The 18,156-nt window shown below is 41.2% G+C and overlaps 1 protein-coding gene across 3 annotated transcripts in view; it reads right to left on the reverse strand.

The window, feature by feature from the left end:
* The window catches only part of MICAL3 (microtubule associated monooxygenase, calponin and LIM domain containing 3), a 107,067-nt gene that overhangs the window by 42,228 nt on the left and 46,683 nt on the right, over positions 1 to 18,156 (reverse strand). For all 3 annotated transcript variants that reach the window (XM_068191848.1, XM_068191847.1, XM_068191846.1), the window contains 2 exons: positions 5,417 to 5,612; positions 926 to 1,152 (listed from right to left, as the gene is read on the reverse strand). In XM_068191848.1, the coding sequence (XP_068047949.1) occupies positions 926 to 1,152; positions 5,417 to 5,612 (423 nt within the window). The remainder of the gene's footprint in view (positions 1 to 925; positions 1,153 to 5,416; positions 5,613 to 18,156) is intronic.

Genomic DNA, 18,156 nt, shown 5'->3' on the forward strand with positions numbered 1-18,156 from the left:
GAACACCACTGCTCAGCAGACTGAACACACAACGTGCATGTTACCATACTCATAAAGAAGTCTTCATTTCCACACACTTTGCTCATGGACATTCAGCTCCTAGGTTGAGGAAGCAGCCAAGGAGCCTGCTGAGCTCATCAACGACACTGCCACTAAGGCTCAAACACTGGGGCTCTGCTGGCAGTAGGCAGCCAAAGACCTTTACGAAAAAGCTCTTTGGAGTCTACAAGTCTCCTCAAAAAGGAAATGTGAGTATAAAGACGAAGACAAGAGCAGTGAGAAATTTGGCATGGTGGTGAAACACTGGAAACATGTCTATTCTGAGCACAAACTCTGCATTTTGATGACTGAGACAAACACAGGGGAAGGAGTCTTTCCCTAAGGTTTTCCACAGAAATCTTTCAAAGCTAAACTGGGAACTACCTGAACTCCCTTATTTCTCAAGGCCATCTTTTAACTTGGGAGAGCTACAAGCACCTTCTTGTGAAATGCCCTGCTGACAGTGGCAGGGCACTACCCCTTAGTGAGGCACTCTCAAACTGAAAACACTGCAACCACAATGCTTCCAGTTCCTGCTGTCAGAGAACAAAAGGTACATTCCAATCTAATTCCAAATAATTATAAAAACCAACCATAAGCCAATACAGCAGCACAAGGCTGTGAACTGACATGCTGGCAAGGTGTATGGGAAGCATATTGTGTGAGTACTAGTACTCTCTACTTTGTCCTGTGGGCAAAGTCCTTCCGTATCCAGAATGAACCACCTCGAGCTTTCCTTGACAGTAACTCACTCAAAAATCAGAGCAACAAGGAAGTGAAAGAAGAAGTAAAGTTTTCCAAGGCAAATCTTTCCTATTCTGCATGGCAAATGCCCAACTCATTTTTCCCGGCTGGCTGGCAGAAAGAAAGGACAAACCAAGCTAACCTTCACTTGACTCCTCATCTTCTTCCTCTTCGTATTCCTCCTCGTCATCATCATATTTGTACTCAATCTCATGATTTTGCTCAGCCTCAATTTCTTCTTCACTCTTTCCCTTCAGGAGGGCGTGGATACGCACGGCCTCTTTCCATGGCACACCACCCAAGTCTGAAGGGGGCTGCTGTTCATCATCTTCCTCTTCATCTTCCTCCTCCATCTCAGATTCTGAACTACTGTAAGGTTTTAGAAAAAAAAAATTATGTTGCTAATAATAAATAATAACATTAAAGATTACGAAGACAATGTTTCTTGATCAGTCTTAGATCACTAACAAGTCATTTCAACACACATGAGCCTAAAACATAACACTGATTTTCAGCTTTCAACATTTCATAGGCTTTTTAGAGACAGCATCATCTGCAGGCTGCAGTATGGTCCTTGCCCTGCTACTTTTAAAGAAGGAGAGGCAGCAGAGAAGTGCCTGTGAAGCCAAGTCCAAATATTTGTGTAGCATTTATTGTTACAGTTCAAGACAACTGAATACAACAGAAACTATTTTCTTCATATCACATTGCTCTTGATAAATTGGTGCAGGAGTCCTTCACAGTATCAGAATGCAGAAGGCCATGGCTTTTGATACAGCAGCTACTGCTAAGATACCTAAGATGATTTTGGCACTTGCTGCTGTGAACCAGAGAAGTCTTTGGGAGTAGAAAGAATACAAAACACACCAGGCAAAGGATACAGCATGTGAACTAAGGAGAGATGGAAGAAAAAAAAACGCAAAATTCCTCACTTTTCTGCATCACAGACAGAAATATGAATCCAATTGAGTACACAGTGTACATGGTGGCAAGAAATTGTAGGAAGCAGTGCAAAGCTAATTACAGTAATGAGACTATTATTCCCACAGCAAAGTCTAAACCATGCAAGGCAATAAATCATCAGTGCCTTTTAGAAGTCATCTCTGTTTAATTCTAACAGTTCCTCAGCATATGCAGCAGGGGCAGGAAATGTAACCATTCATTCAGTGACATTTAATATAGCTCACTCTTACATGCCAGACTACCTGGAGGGACTGAGGAGAAAGATGGTTGCATTTGTCACTGGAAAATGAATGAGGACTACAACATACTCACGGATCCTCTCTGCAGGGTCAAAAGATGCTCCAGCCTTGTCTTACTTTAATAGACCATTGTTATAACTGAATCACATTTATTAGAGCAACTGTTGGGTGCTTCCCCTAATAACCTTAAAAGGCCCAATTCATGTGACTGAAGGAGAAAACTGTTTGAGAATAATTAAAGTTTGGTGAATAATCTGAGAACAGTATTTCTGCTGCCTCCTTGTGTCCATTACCACTGGCTAACAGCCTTCGGCAGAACCCATCCCACACAGACAATGAAAGGGAAAACCAACAAGTTGAAAGCAATGAAGTTTACACTTCATGCAGGTCTTTAAAATACAACTTGTACAGCTGCACTATCTTATTTACATAATTATATTCATCTACTAGTCTGAGAGCCTATTTTTGATAGCAAACCTAATAAGGAAAACCCTTGGTTCATGCTCTGATTGTCACACACATAGTCCATATGTATGGCTCTTAAATTCTTCTCACTGGTCTGCATAGAAATAACATTATTTTGCTCAAATTACAAGCCACTTTTTCACAGCATAAACTCAACAGTTATTTTTAACATGCTGCCTGATTTTTTACGTGTGAAATACTGAATACAAACACTGTTGGCAAACCATGGGCTTGGTGCATGGAGAGGAGAGCATACTCCAAAGGCTTTACGCAGATATTGCCACAGAGATAAAAAGTGATGGTCCCCTTCTCCCTGATTTACTTTCCCACTGTTTGGTATGGAAATAAACCTGACAGGTGCTGCATGCTGGGGGCTTGGTGTGCTGTCAATAAGGTTTACTGCTGCTCAAATTGTTGCCACGGGTGCTGAACGAGATGAGCTGCTGCTCTTCCACCTGCCGGCTTATCGCATGGAGGAGTGACGACACAAATTCTTCACCACACAGCTCACTTTACCTTCTTTGGCTTTTATTTATCACTTGGCTTTTGTTTGACCTTTGAATACTGAGAAATGAGAAGCTGAAAGACAGCAGCGAGAGATGGCCTGGTATAGTGAGCATTCCTTTCAGCATGGAAACCCTGTGTCATAGGAATTAATTCAACAGCTGAAATTTTATTTTTCTATAAAGCAGAAATCAAAGACCAAGATAGGTTGCTCTATAGAATTTGCATAAGCAGTTGAGTATCTCATTAGAAAAAGATGTGTGTACAGATTTAGTGCTGAGGAGAGGAACTGAAACCTAAACTGTGGCAATGAATCTCTTCTCTTGCCTTGCCATACAATCCTATACAGCTTAAGCTGTCCTACGACACTCCTTTGAAAGGCCACAGGACATGACAACAAAACTGCAGATGGCACACTGGGGGTTCCTGCAACTCAAAGGCAATGAATAAAGCATATAAAAGGTTTCCCACACCTCAGACTACTATGTAGTCTGGGTTTAGTTGCTCAATGGATATTTTTTCTTATTGAAACTTAAATAAGATTAACTCTCTTTTGAAAAAAATATACTTTGAATGCTCTTTCCCATAAACTTTCTCTGCAGTGTGTGTGTGATGGGAAGCTGTGCAAAATGTGAGGTCTCTGCCTAATTTCTATCTGCCACCTAAATGAACCCTGAAGCCCAACCCATCCTTTGTAAGACATGGAGGGAACAAAGAGTTCCCCATCTCCTCCGCCTGCTCCTAACCCTGCAGTGCTGCACCAAGACAGTGAAGATGATTAAATCAGGGCCTTGGTTGGCTTGTTGCAGGAGTCAAAACTATTTCTTTTGGTGCTGGAAAAGTAGTCAGACTTCTCCCTTTTTTTTTTGGCAGTCTTTCTGTCTTTGCAGTCTATCCATGAAGTGGATACAGTGGATACAGCTGGACAGAGGATACCCAATAGCTACACCCCCTAAAAAATTCTTCCTCTGCTCTCTCTGATATTTGGCCCACACAGCCTTGTCCACTTTCTGAGTAAACTGCTTGCCATATTTGGATTTGGAATATAAATTATTCCAGGTCAAACTGACAGGGAATTTGATGTATTTCCTCCTTTCTCCTTATGACAGAATGTGATTTGCCCACACTGCTTCTCACATGGAAAATTATACAGTGCAATCTATTACAGACAGAAATACTCATACTGATAACAAGTTATAGGGATGAATATAAGACAAAAGGAACTAAATGTAACACCCTACGAGACAAAAATCAAATTTGCTAATCTAATAGTGTACCCAATCTCCAGAATCTCACAAAACACTTCTTGGAAACGACCATAAGCTTCATGCCAAAATGCCAAAACTTCACTTTTTTTTTAAATAATTCTTGGCCTTTGTAAGTTTTCTGCCATTTACTGAGCAGGCCTATTGTGTCCTGATTTATTGAAATCAAGACAATAAGTAACAACAGTCAATAGCTCCACACTTTTGTTTTAGAGGTAGAAACACAAAGGAGTAACAACTCCTGAGATCATCAATGCCTATATTGTCATAGCTGATATAATTCCTGAACCTGAGCAGGTAACTAAAGGAAGGACGAGTTAGGAAAATATAGTTTGCATCTCCATAAATAGGCCAAGATTATTCAAACTCTCATACAGACCTATATCTGCAGGTAATTCATACATAGAATATGATTGTAGGATTTCAGTTTCAGGAAACAACAGCATTTTCTGAGTTTGTTTCAAAACTACTGGACAGACTCAGAGATGAAAAGGTAAGGGCTGCTATTTCTACAAAGACAAGTAGTATTAAGAGACCAAGACTCTGCAAAAGTGTGTGCCTGACTGTAATATTAATGAGCATTCTTCCTCAAGGATTTCCTCTCAATGACTCTTGCAAAAATTGTTTCCACCAGCTCTACCTGCATGGATGTGGATCCTGGTGTGCTTGCACAGAATTTTGCGTATAAAGAGAAATTCATGAAGGTACAACACATTAATATACCTTCATTATATTATCACAAAGGTACAACACATTTTTCAACAGTCACAGCTATTGCTTCCCAATACTACCTCTCAGGCATTGCATCAGCATTCAGTCAGGATTACACGTGTGTTAATCTTGAAACCAAACACGGTTTTGAATTGTAATGCAAAGCATAGAGAAAAGAAGGTAACTTTGGAACCCCCTTCCATTTGAATGCACGTTCTGTTTGCTCAAAAGACTCACCTTTCATACAACTGAAAAATTAAATTTAAAGATCCCTTCCAATTTAGAACTCAGTCTCATGGTATTACAGTGCTATAGGTGTCTTCTGATAGTAGTGAGCTATTTAGAACAGAAACTACAAGATTTAAATGTCTGTGTGTTTCAAAAACTTTAGAAAGGGCAACGTGCTAAACGGTTAAAGAAAAAGGAAAGGCAGGCAAAGCCAGCTGGGATGGGTGTAGTAAAAGCTGCTGGGCAATGTGTGCTGACCTGCTGGGCACGTCCTCTTCTGTCCCTTTGTCCAGCACGCTGCTGAGGTTGTGCTCTGCCAGCGTCTCCTCGGGGACCTCCTCCAGCTCCTCCTCGCGCTGCAGGGACAGCCGGTAGTTCTCCAGCTCGATGCGCTCCGGAGTGCCCCGCAGCCGCTTGGCCAGGCTGGGCTCCTCCAGCCCGTTCACGCTGGAACCTGGGGACAAGCCAGGCAATAAACAACAAACGCAACAGTCAGAGATTCACATTTGTAAGAGAACTGAGCAACTGGGAGAAAAGGGGCGCGAGGCAGAGGGAGGTAAATAAAGCGAGAGAATACCTTACGTCATTATCCTGTTCGCCACTACTGGGAGGCCAGACTGCAAAAGGGAATCTTAGTGGTTTTGGCTAATAGATGCTAAAAAGAATGTTAAATGTCCTAGCTGAGAAAGGAAATAGGGCCATTTTAGCTGCAAAACTAGAGATGCAATGAAGTCTATGTGGGGAAGGCCTGGGCACAGGCTGCATGCTGGATGTATTATCTGAGACAACGAAGAAATGCTATGGGGCAACCCTGCTGTGTGTTAAAACTGGCACCAGCCAAGGGAAATCTACAGAGTTAAGGAGCAAGACAATATTGCCACTACTTAAAGATGAGGGAAGGAAGGAAAAATGCCAAATTTTAAAACTTTTAATAGACTTGAATTGATTTACTTTTCAATCAGAATTTGTAATGAAATTAGTAACAGGGACAAATCTCAGAAAGACATTTGCAAGCAAAAATCCCAGAAATCCCCAGAAACTGCAAGGATATGTGAACCAGACAGTTGTAGAAAAGTATTGAGAAGCTTCATTCACGGTAGCACTGAATGAATTTTATTCTATCCTGCTTTCACCCACTTATTTTTTAAACTGTAATATTTGAGCTTGAATGCCATGTCACCATTGACCCATTACCCATATTTCCATGCTTTTGTTTTGCTTTGCTAAAGAAGCCACACCTTCTTCTCACTGAAGACAAGCTCTTCGGTGTACTGATCATCCCCTAGGTCTCTGCACCTGTCCCAGTTTGGATTATTCTTTCCAGAACCTGGGTGTTTGAAAGTGAACGTGGCTTTCCAGATGAGGCCTTTTCAGTGTAACACACAACCCTGCCACAAATCTCTCATCTGATACATGCTGAGAACACACCTGCCTATTTATATGTCACATAATACTGGTGGCTTTTATGATGTTCAGATCTCCCTCTTTCTTTGCTTTCAACTGATAAGCACTTTGTTGGTAGCCAAAATTCTCAACATCTTCTTAGTGCATGACCTGGTACTTTCCACTATTACACTGCTGAGTTTAATCTTACAGTTGGCAACATTTTGCAGTTCTTAGTGAATGATGTGCCTGTGCCTGTCCTCCTCTGCATTGATGAGGGTTTGAAATGTTGCCGCAGCTCTGAATTTCATTTGCAGATTTTTTCCTTTTTTCCCTTTTTTTTCTTTTTTGGCTGGTAACCTTAATGACAGTATTACAAAGATCAGACCCCAGATCACTTTTTGGAACACTCCAGAGTCTGTAGGTGACATCCAACCCCGTTGTTTCCTCCTTTAACAAAACCTCTCATCTCTAATCTAGGCCAACTTTTTAGCTACTCACACTTCATGTACTACTCCCCCATTTTATCCAGTTCCAATAATTATTTCCATGTGTCAGCATTCCTGTGCTTTACTCAAGTCCAGACTGTTCAAATGCATTACAATTTCCCTCATGGAGGTATCAGTTGTCAATAAAAGCTGTCAAGCCAGTCCAGCACAGTCCCTGGTGAACCCATGCCACATTTTATAGCACTTACCTGCATGAGGTCAAAGGACTTCCCTTGCAGAACTAGCAGGTTTTAGTTATTCCTTAAAAGGTTTTACACCTACTGTTTAACTGGTATGTACTTGTTCAGATCACTTTTTAAAGTTTTTTATTTGTTTTATCTTAGTTTTTTATCTGCAGGACATACTTCTGTTACCCAGTGGTCCATAGTATTTCCTGAACGAGACAGTCAAAGTACATCAGGACAGCTTGATTTCATCACAAATTGTTACCACAAAGCTCACTATTCCAATTTACACTTCCACTCTTCTGAGACAAAGACTGTTTGCTTCATTGTATTAGTCTTCATTTCCCAATCCTGCTGCACACTGACTCTTTTGCTCCCATGTCTACAGATTTACTATACATAAAACTGCATTTTATGTCAGCTCCATCTTCACTATGAACACACTTCTGTTCTCTCTTACCTTGCTTTTATTTACATGCTTACAAAATAGAGCTCTTTGTTTTGCTCTCCTTTGCAAAGTCTAACCCAGCATGAGCTTTGGCAACGCTTACTTTATCCTCACACATTTTAACCTCCAAGACAGTTTTTGTTTCCTTTCTTCATCCTTTGTAGTTTCTCACTTTATTCCTAACAGTTTGTTTTTTGTTTGTTTTTTTTTTTTTTTTTCAGGACAATTACTCAGTACCACCTTCATATTTCACACAAAATTACACAGGTCTTTACATAACTACTGGCATCTATTTCCAATCCCCCGCCTCAGAGATAAAATCTCGAAGACAACTGCCAGAAGTGTTTTTCTCTCTTCCTTAGTATGATTTAACCCTTCCATGATGTGGGCAAGTGGCTGCCATGCCTTTAGCTGGAACTCCAGAGCTTCTTCATGGTATAAACAAATAAGCTTGGTCAGGTGGCAACACTGCCTTGCATTTCCAGGGATACTGTGGATACCATTTCCTGCTGCTAAGCCTTCTGCTGTGCTTTGGTTTGCAAAGTTTAGTGGAACTGAACTGCCTTTTTCACTGGGATTCACTCTTTTTCATCCTCTCTCTTGATGGTGATACCAACTTGGCCAAATCTATTTTTGCAATCCATGTAACGTTACCCAACCCCGAGTTCACAGTAACAGGGGAACTGACCTCGAATTTTGCTCTGCCACTTCAGCTGACAGTAGAAAGAATAGGACCCTGGGTAACACAGGAACACCAAGGTCAGGGAAAACAAGTAAGGAATATATTAAAATAATGATTCAAAAAAAAAAAAGGTTTTGTACTATTCAGAACTTTTTATGCACATGGAGTCATCAGTGAGGCTCAGCTAATTTAACAGGAATGTCTTTCCACCAGCTGTTTTTAACTTACTCTCTTCTGATGCAAACCCTGACATAGCTGCAAAGTTCACAAAAAAAAGAATTCTGAAAATCAAAGAACTTTTGTCTATCTGATATTATTTCACTCCTTTTGTTTTCTAACCATCTTAGGGGCTTTTTGTCAGCCCCTTTTTTTTCAAAGAAAAAAAAAAAACCAAAACAACCAAACCCAAACAACCAAACAATTGCCATATAATTAAATTTAATGGAGTAGAGTTCTTTTAAGAAAGCTGTTTCAATACTCCAATATCTAATGTGGGGAGAAAGACTGGCAGCAACCACTGCTAGGGAGAGAAGGACTGAAAATCAAGCTGATATCTGTTTAAGTGCATTTCATTAACATATATGGTCCTTCAGGTAAGTTTTTCAAAACACAAAGCATCACTGCCCTTCTCATCACAAAGACCCAGTGTAACTGGGACACAGAGAATCTAACAAATCCTGTCACAGCACAAACTGGGAGTGACTCGATGCAACTGGGTCAAAAAATCTTAAAAGATGGAAAATCAACCTGAACTTTTATGCAAAAAGATGTGGTCAAGCCAAGATGTCCTGTGAGCTTGACAAGCACTCCATGCCTCAAAATCTTAAAGCAGAAAGGGCATTCCCAGCACTTTCTCTTATTAATTTATATATCCACATACTTGAGATGCAAAAGTGGTCACATCTCTCCACTCTGCCAAGAAAACAGCTCGGCATCAGAGAACATGATACAGAAACTCCACTGACTACCAGTTAAAGCATGGAATTTCTAGGAATTTGCACTACACAAACTATTTTGTTAACTTCATGTACTAGTTTTGTTTCTAAAAGATGTCTGTTTCTAAAAAGATGCCATGCATTTAGCCAGCCTGGCTGTCTTCAAAGCCACTGTTCAACTTGTTACCAAATATGAAACAAGAGAAATACTACTGATAGCCATGCACCATGAGGCCATCAACTATCAGAAGGAAAAGCACTGCACAAATTTATACCAGGGATGAAAGCAAGTGTGAGATACAGGCATCACTGAAGTGTTCAGATGATGGACAATTTCCCCATTTCATACTCTAAAGTTTACAACAACTAATTTGACGCTACAATTAAAAAACCCATAAAAATACTACAATGAAAAATATAAATAAGACCAAGGAATTCTGCAGCATGCTGCCTACTCTCATTTCTCCCTCATATATATAAGGTGCTAAATGCATGGGCAAAGTCTATTCCAATGTAGGTCTTGCACTGGAAAGTTCCTCTGGAGGGGAAAACTGCCTCTCTCCAATTAATACACTGTATTTCCCCAGACTGTTTAGCAGCTTGCTGGCAGGAGGCAGCTGCAGAGTGCACTCAGCCAGTGCCTGACCTTCTACTTGGTCCCTGGGCCCACAGAGACAAAAGTCAGCAACCATTCACAAGGGAGAAAAAAGGCTGCCATGGCTGCATTAGCCAGGAAGAAAAGCAGTGTTACTACCCAGAGAGGGGAACAACCTCAAAGCCAAGTGTACCTTCTTGAGCAATCAACTGATCAGCTAAAAATCCACAAACAACATCCAAAATAGGACAGATTTGCAAATCCGACTCTTTACTTTGGAAGAGGCAGTGGGCCGTGAACATTTCATAGATCATCTGAAGCGAGCTGTTTTTCTTAACAGGACAGGCTGCTTAGCTGGTGCATGAAAGCTGCCAGAGCCCTGAATTTATCTCAGCTTTGACAGAGCTTGCCTCCTGAAATGATAAGTGTCTGATCAGAGATAACATTCCTAAGAGAACCTCTCCTTGCCTGCATGAGTGTGTGCTATTCCAGCAACTCTGGCAATTCCTGGAAGGCTTGAGAAGCTCCTCTTGAGAGAGGATCCTATCTCAATTCACCTCCAGTATTACTTTGCTCTGTAAAATCTACATGCTATTCCTACAGGCTCGATGAAATCCTGCCAAGGTTACTCCTTGACACAACACTTCCATGCTTAAGATGCAGGAGAGAACTGGGAATCTGAGAACAATGAATTCTTCCCAAAGGGAAAATACCTGTCTATTTTACTCGAAGCTGTTTGTCAATTATCATGCAGTACCTCTAGACTTGCTTTTCTTAGCTTGCTATCTCAATATCTGACTAAGGTGCATGTCATCTCTTGTCCAGTATTTTGCAGAGACTTAGCTGTGGCCTTGGGGAATTATGGAAATTCAAATAAAGGAGTCTACTTTGAAACACATGCAAAAGAGGGAAGGAATTAATACACTCTCAGGAAAATCTTCATTATGGATTTCCCAAAGCTTGTGGTTTCGTGGTAATGTAAAACACTGTACCTGTTTGTTTCCACTTGTCTTTTCCAAACACTTCAATTACTTCTACCTCCACACAATTGTTTGAGAACTGTGTCAGATAAAACAAACCCTACAGAAACAGCAGTAGATTGCCTATGACCAAGCACTGAAAATGAAGATTGGAACTTTGCCAGGGGAGTTTAAAAGTGATGGGGTGAGCTCTGAGTTTGAAATGCTGCAAGTCCTCATATTCCATTGCAATTCACTTCTAAGAAATACCTTTTGGAGTAAGGTTTCTGAGGTGTGCTATCAATTCAGCAAACATTATCACTGAGGTATAAAGAAGGCAGCAAATGAGATCCAGCAGTATTCTTAGCTTCTCATTTTTCATCTGTGTTCATGTCACATTAATTTCAGGATTTTTCCTAGAAGTTTCACCCTCACCCACTTCAGTTCCACTAACTGCCTGTTTGTATTCCAACTCCACTTCTCATCCAAGGGCCTCAAAAGGCTTCACAAGTACTAGCCCACTAAAACAACCCTATTTTGGAAGTAGGTAAGTACTGTAGAGGCACTGCACAAGTCCAGACACAGAGATTAAATACCAGCAAGGCAATCAAAACAGTCTGGTGGCAGTGCCAAAAACAGGATCCAGAATGCACAATGCCAAGCACTTCACTCTCAACTTCAAGTCAAGAAAAACCACTTTGATGTAAGGAAGTGCCCAGCACTGTGTGCACAATAAGAAAGGAAATCTTGGTATCGAGGCTCACTGTTAGATGCTGCACACATTCAAACAGTCAGACATTCCATTTAAATAAGTGCAACTGATTTCTTCTGAAATCCTTTCTTTAATCCTCTCAAAAATTATTATCTAGACACTGCTAACAATTTCTGTACTGCACAGCAACAGATACATAAACCATGTCCATGGCAATTCTGAGCTGACTGCAGAATGGTGTCGAATGGAATGGATTTTTTAAGGGTTAGTAAGAAGTTCAAAGTTTTAAATCTGGATTCATCTGCCCTTTTACATTTATCTTCTCTTTTAGGAAATCTCTCCAGGAAACCCCTGGCAAGAGCCCAACAGACCTGCTGCATTCCTGTCAGTGCTTGTTTGCACAGCCTCACATCACGAGCTGCAGAACTACACAGTTCCTGGTAGGAGGCCCTGAATTTGGATAAGCACATCCTCAGAGACAAAACGGGCAATGCAACACTTCCTCAAATAGACACAAGAACAAATTTCTTTGAATCTCAATACTTCATAGTATCCTGGTTTGGGCTGGGATAGAGTTAATTTTCTTCCTAGGAGCTGGTACCACGGTGTGTTTTGGGTCTGGTGTGATGTAGCACTGGTGACACGCTGGTGTTTTGGCTGTTGCTAAGCAGTGCTTATCCCCAGTCAAGGACTTTGCAGCATCTCACGCTCTGGCAGCGAGCAGGTGCACAAAAGGCTGGGAGGGAATGTGGCCAGGACAGCTGACCCCAAATGGCCAAAGGGATATTCCATCCCCAGAACATCATGGCCAGAACATAAACTGGGGGGAGATGGCCAGGAGGACTGATAGCTGCTCAGGGATTAGCTGGGAGTCAGTCAGTGGGTGGTGAGCAAACTGCATTGTGCATCAGCTGTTCTTTGGGGTTATTCCTCCCATTCCTTCCTTTTCGTTACCATTATTGTTGTTGTTATTATTATATTATTTAACTTTGTTTCGATTATCAAACTGTTCTTATCTCAACCCAGGAGTTTTACTCTCTGCTTCTGCTCCCCACAGCTGTGTGGTAATCACAAGCAGTCATCAAATGTGAATGTGACTTTGATACAATGCCTCGACTTTCTCTCTGACTAGGTAGGGTGTTCCCAAGTCCTCAGGAAGTCTGAATTACGCAGCTGTACTATGAAGCCATTACCTCTTGAGTTTTCTGATGTTTCCCATTTGATCCATAACACATTCTGCTAAATACAAAAGGCCTGAACTCAAAGAGGACAGTTGGATAAGAAAAACAAAGTCTACTCATAAGCAAGATATCCAGTATCCATGCACAGCATTCCAAATGTGCTCACACCTGAAGACAGCCCTCCTGAAATTGTTCTGTAGTGCACATGTACCAATCCTAACAGTAAATAGTAACTAAGCTAATAAATAAAAAAAAGCTAAATAATCCTGACATAGTAACCAAGCTTTCTAGAAGATGTGCTCTACTGAGTCAAAGCTCTTGGGAACTGTAAATGCAAACTGGCTTATGCTGGACCTGATCAATAAAACTGTCCTTAAATTGATAAGCAACCAACATTCTCAAGACCTCTGCTACCATGTCAGGCTCCATCCTCACACCATCAGACTAGAAATTCTCCCCGGCAAACTGGGGATCTAAACAGAGAAATGGGGAGATTAAGCTGTACAGACAGCTGTACAGATGGGTTTTTTTAATCAAAAAACCATCTGGTGCAGAAGTACCCAGCAGAGTTATCAAAGAACCACTTCTACTGCTGGCCAAGACATTTACAGCATTAATTCAGCAGCACATGAAACAAAAATCAGTGAGATGTTGATATCTACTGGTCCCCTAAGCAATGAAGAGCAGAAAGCCCCCCCCAAAGCATTATAATGTGCACAGGAGCAGGTGACAGCTAAAATACTCAAGGATTCTGAAACAGACACCCCAGAAACAAACATGTGAAGGTGTAAGTCCTCCTCCACACATCCCACAATGTCCCACTAGATTTAAGTTCTCCATTCTCAGATACTGTCCATAAATGTGGAAGCTCATTCTCTTCATAACAGTGAAAATTAATGAATGAAATTGAAAACTCACACCCTAGTCTTATGAATGTTGCAATGTTTTGCCCCACTCCCCCCATTATTTTTGTTAAAACAGACTTCTGGAATTCCCAAAACAGACACTGACAAAGCAGTTGCTTGCTGCATCAGTAGAGCTGAGTTTAGAAACAGCTGGCAATTGCATCGATCTGACCTTTCTCTGGTTTTAGTGGAAGCAACCAGAAGTGAATGTAATTAGCCAGTTTAAGATCAAGGTCATCTGTAATTTATACTTATGTCTTGGAAACAAATAAGTTCATGTAACTCACACTGTGAGTTATGTTTGAGGAATAGTGCTCCCCATATGCAGATGCAAGAAGTAGCAGCATTATGTAATGAAGGTCAGGAGCTCAGTATGTGGTTTAACAATACAGAAAAGTTGCCTTCCTTACAGAAGAGCTATAGAATCATCCAGGAGTGTGGCTATTTTTGACTCCTGGCCAGTGGCCAGTGTTGTCACTGGTGGGTGGAGAAGAGAATCAGGGGAAAGGAGGTATTAGGTCACCTAATGCAAGCTCCAGGGAACACTGTTAAGCTCAATATTCCTTATTACATCTCTTCTGGCAAGAAAATCTTTATGTTTGTACAGAATTCACTTTTACTGCTGCCCAAATGGGTTTCCAGTACTAGAGATACAATATAAGTTATGCAGGGATTGTAAGCCTGTTAATCACTCAGGAGCATTGATCAGTCAGTAACCTATTACCAATCATTCTCCATTTTGCTGGTATCATCTAGGATGTCACAGCTCTCCCTGGTATTTAGATCAACTCTGTCATCTGTTGTCTGGCCTCATTTCCATTTTCTGAAAGAAGCTGAGTGTGGGAAGGCTGAAGAGGATAAAATAACATTACTTTGTAGGCATAATTTTTGTTCTGGAAGCTGTTCAAGGTACGGTACCTCGAAGAACCACCTGGGTTCTTGATGAGGCACATCCTGATGAGGCACATCCAGGGACTGGCAGGGAGAAAAAAGGAAAAGAAAAGGCTACACTAGATTTTAGAATCACCATGACCTTGGTTAATGAGGTTTCCCACTTTTTGAGTGAAGCAGTCTCTTTATTTATGTTAGGTAATTTACAAATTAATATGTTACACTGATTGTCCAGTTATGATCCAAACAGTGACCCCTTTTATGTTGTTACAAAGAAAGCCTCTGCTATCTTATCCACTACATAACACTTGGTATAATTTATTCATTGTGGCATCGACCTCTTGCTACTCGTCTGTAGCACAATCTGCAATCTCTCATTTCACTGTGAGGGATCAGACAGGTGATCCCCAACATGCTAATCACACCAAGCCAAACCAAGGCTATTTCCACCTAAAAGCAGGAGTGGAATCTTCACTGGCAAATGCTCCAGGCACACGGCTCAAATCACAGAAGGCAAAGCCAGGGACCAGGAGGATGAAGTGCCTGATGCAGGAGAAGGTTTGGAGAAGGACCCAAGAAGCTCAACATGACCTGTCAACACGCACTCACACCCCAAAAAGCCAAACATGTCCTGAGCTGCATCCAAAGCACTGTGGGCAGCAGGGCAAAAGAGGGGATTCTACCCCTCTGCTCTGGTGAGACCCCACCCGAGTGCTGCCTCCAGCCCTGGGGGCCCCAATGTAAGAAGGAGGTGGATCTGTTGGAGCAAGCCCAGAGGATGCCACCAAGATGATTAGAGGGATGAAACATTTCTCCTACGAGGAAAGGCTGAGAGAGCTGAGGTTGTTCAGCCTGGAGAAGTCGCTGTGGAGGCCTCAGTCAGCAGCCAAAGGGCTGAGGGTGGACGTTTTACAAGGGCATGGAGCAGTAAGACAGTGGAGAATGGCTTTAAACTGAAAGAGGGTAGGTTTAGATTGGATATCAGGAAGAAATTCTTTACTGTGAGGGTGGTGAGACCCTGGCATAGGTTGCGCAAAGATGTGGATGTCCCATCCCTGGAGGTGTTCAAGGTCAGGCTGGACAGGTCTCTGAGCCACTGGGTCTAGTGGAAAGTGTCTCTGTCAAGGGCAAGGGGTTTAAACAGAATGATCTTTATGGTGCCTTCCAACCCAAACCCTCCTATGATTCATTCTATGAATCTTTCAGGACAGATTTTGATTATTTTTTACAGAAACTGGTACTTCTAGATCCACATGGGACAATGGACAATATTTTGATCTCGTTAAGGAACCACCCATCAGAAATCTGAAATTTTATCAAGCATAATAAAAGTGTGGAATGTAATGTTTTCAGGCTCCTGTTCAATTTGTGATCAGATTCAAAACATCACCTGTGAACAGCTATCTTCCTTCTCTTTACTGAGCTAATAACCACTATATCTCGTCTGAGGCAATGCCCTAGAGACTTCCATAATGACTGGATCTCTCAATACATTTAGATACTAAGCATGGCTCTACCTAAATTTCTACCATTTGTGTCAAGATTATCAGGTGCTGCAAATGGAACAGGCTGAAATCTTAGGCTGGCAGTTACAGGAAAATATAGTGGGGAATACTTGTCACAAGTAAGAGATCCACATACTCCAAAAAGTTTCAACATCTGCTCCCTCATTCTGTTTCATACTTTTCTATTATCTACACTTATGCCACATATTCTTGTGTAAATATTACAAAGCAATTGAATATTTCAAGCAATCCAGAGTTTCACACCTTAGTGGAAATTTTTCCTAAAACTAGGAAAATTCTTGTAATTACATATGTAGATAGTTATATTAAAAATCTGGCACAGTTCCAGGAAGCAAGCTTCCAAAAGACTTATTACTGATTAAAAATAGTTTGCACATCAGTTCTGATGTGTTTTCACATCAGCCTGGAAGTATTCAAAACATCTCTTGGGTAAAAAATTCCTATTTTTAAACACTTCTACCCTCAAGCCATCAGATAAACGTCTGTAACAGAAGAAAGCAGGATTATGAAATTTTCCTAAAAAAGCAAACACAGCCTTCTGGGATGACAGCAAACATGAGAAATGTCAGACTAAACATACATTTTTGAGGGAAGATGTAAGCAATTAAACAGGGCACAGAAGTGCCATCTCATCCTTAAAGAGCATCTGCCCAGTTCTGTTCAGAAAGCCCAAGCTAAACTCGACATTGTAAGGATCGGCTCAGCTAATTCACCTTCCTTCACAAATACACATCCAAAAAGCACGAGAATAGCTTTGCAGTTGACTCTGGATTATCTGCTGCTTCCCTTGAGATTATTACTATTTGTTTTGGTTTTGTGACTTTTTGTTTTGTTATTGTTGGTTTCGGTGCCGTTTTGTTTTGGGGTTTTTTGTTTGGTTCTATTTGGTTGTTTTTTTAAATTTGGTTTTCTCCCCTTATTTCTTGCATTTTAAGATACATCACCAACTCCATATCTTAATAAATTAAACTGCTGATCATAAGCAGGTGATAAAACTATAACTCCCTTGTTTTAATTTGTATTAATTATTATTCACTCATTACTTCAGAAGTACCTTCTTACACTTTTTCACCCGTTACAGAAGTCATGACACTAGAGAAGAACCACAGGCACAGAAACAAAGTGTGAGGCATCTGTGTAGACTTTAAGGAGAATTGAGGTGAGGGTTGTCTCTCCTACCACTGCCACATTTGGTTACTCCAAATTTTAGCTGAAAACATGGCTTCCTGTATTGGTACAGCAAGGAAGTCTGATTTCTACTCTGACGGGGGCAATCTCTAGAATGCACCTCCTTTCATCCTTTTATTTTTTTCCCTAATTCATGAAGCAAACATTTGATTTCTGGAGAGCATAGATGCAGCTGCAGAGTTAACAGCTGTCCTGATACAGAACAGTGCAGGCTGTTGGAGTGGTACATCAAAATGACATTTCTAGTTCATGCACCAGCATATGAAGTTTTACACTGAATGCTCATGGCTCCTCCTCAGAAATGAAGGCCCATCTTAACCTCAAAACTGGCACTCCTTAACACAGTAATGAAAAACTACAGGCAATTTCAAAGGCATAAAGCAATTGCCTCCCTCCAAAGAAGGAAATTTTACATAGACCAGAACTGGTTTGTGGTTGTAGTTCTGTGACCTGTTCTGTGGCCATTTAAATGTAATCTACTCTGGCCAAGTATCATTCACAATTGAATTTTCAAAAATCATCTGCTGTAACAAGCTCTTAGCTGCAGATGGTGGAGTAGGAAGCAGGAGAAGCATGTGAGGAAAAAATACAGAACAAGTCCCTAATGTAGACTAACCCACTGTATTTTTGAGACCAGGAAAGTGCAGCTCAGAACTATGATCCAGGTCTGTTTGTCGTGGTGAGAACACACAGAATAGGCTCTTAAGGGTCTTGAGGAAGGCAGGTCACCTCCTTGTGGAAAAGACAACAGTCCAGCTAAAACACGAGACGCAGCACTTGGCTACAAAGCTTAGCATTCACTCATTTTCTGTCTTTTCATCACACCAAAACATCCCACCACCACAGCAGATCTACACCAAGCAGAGGAACCAAAGCCTGTCACGACCCTTACCTGTCACACTACTGGTCCCTGTTCTCCC

Source organism: Anomalospiza imberbis, chromosome 5 (assembly GCF_031753505.1).
Source record: "Anomalospiza imberbis isolate Cuckoo-Finch-1a 21T00152 chromosome 5, ASM3175350v1, whole genome shotgun sequence".
NCBI classification, from domain to species: Eukaryota; Metazoa; Chordata; class Aves; order Passeriformes; family Viduidae; genus Anomalospiza; species Anomalospiza imberbis.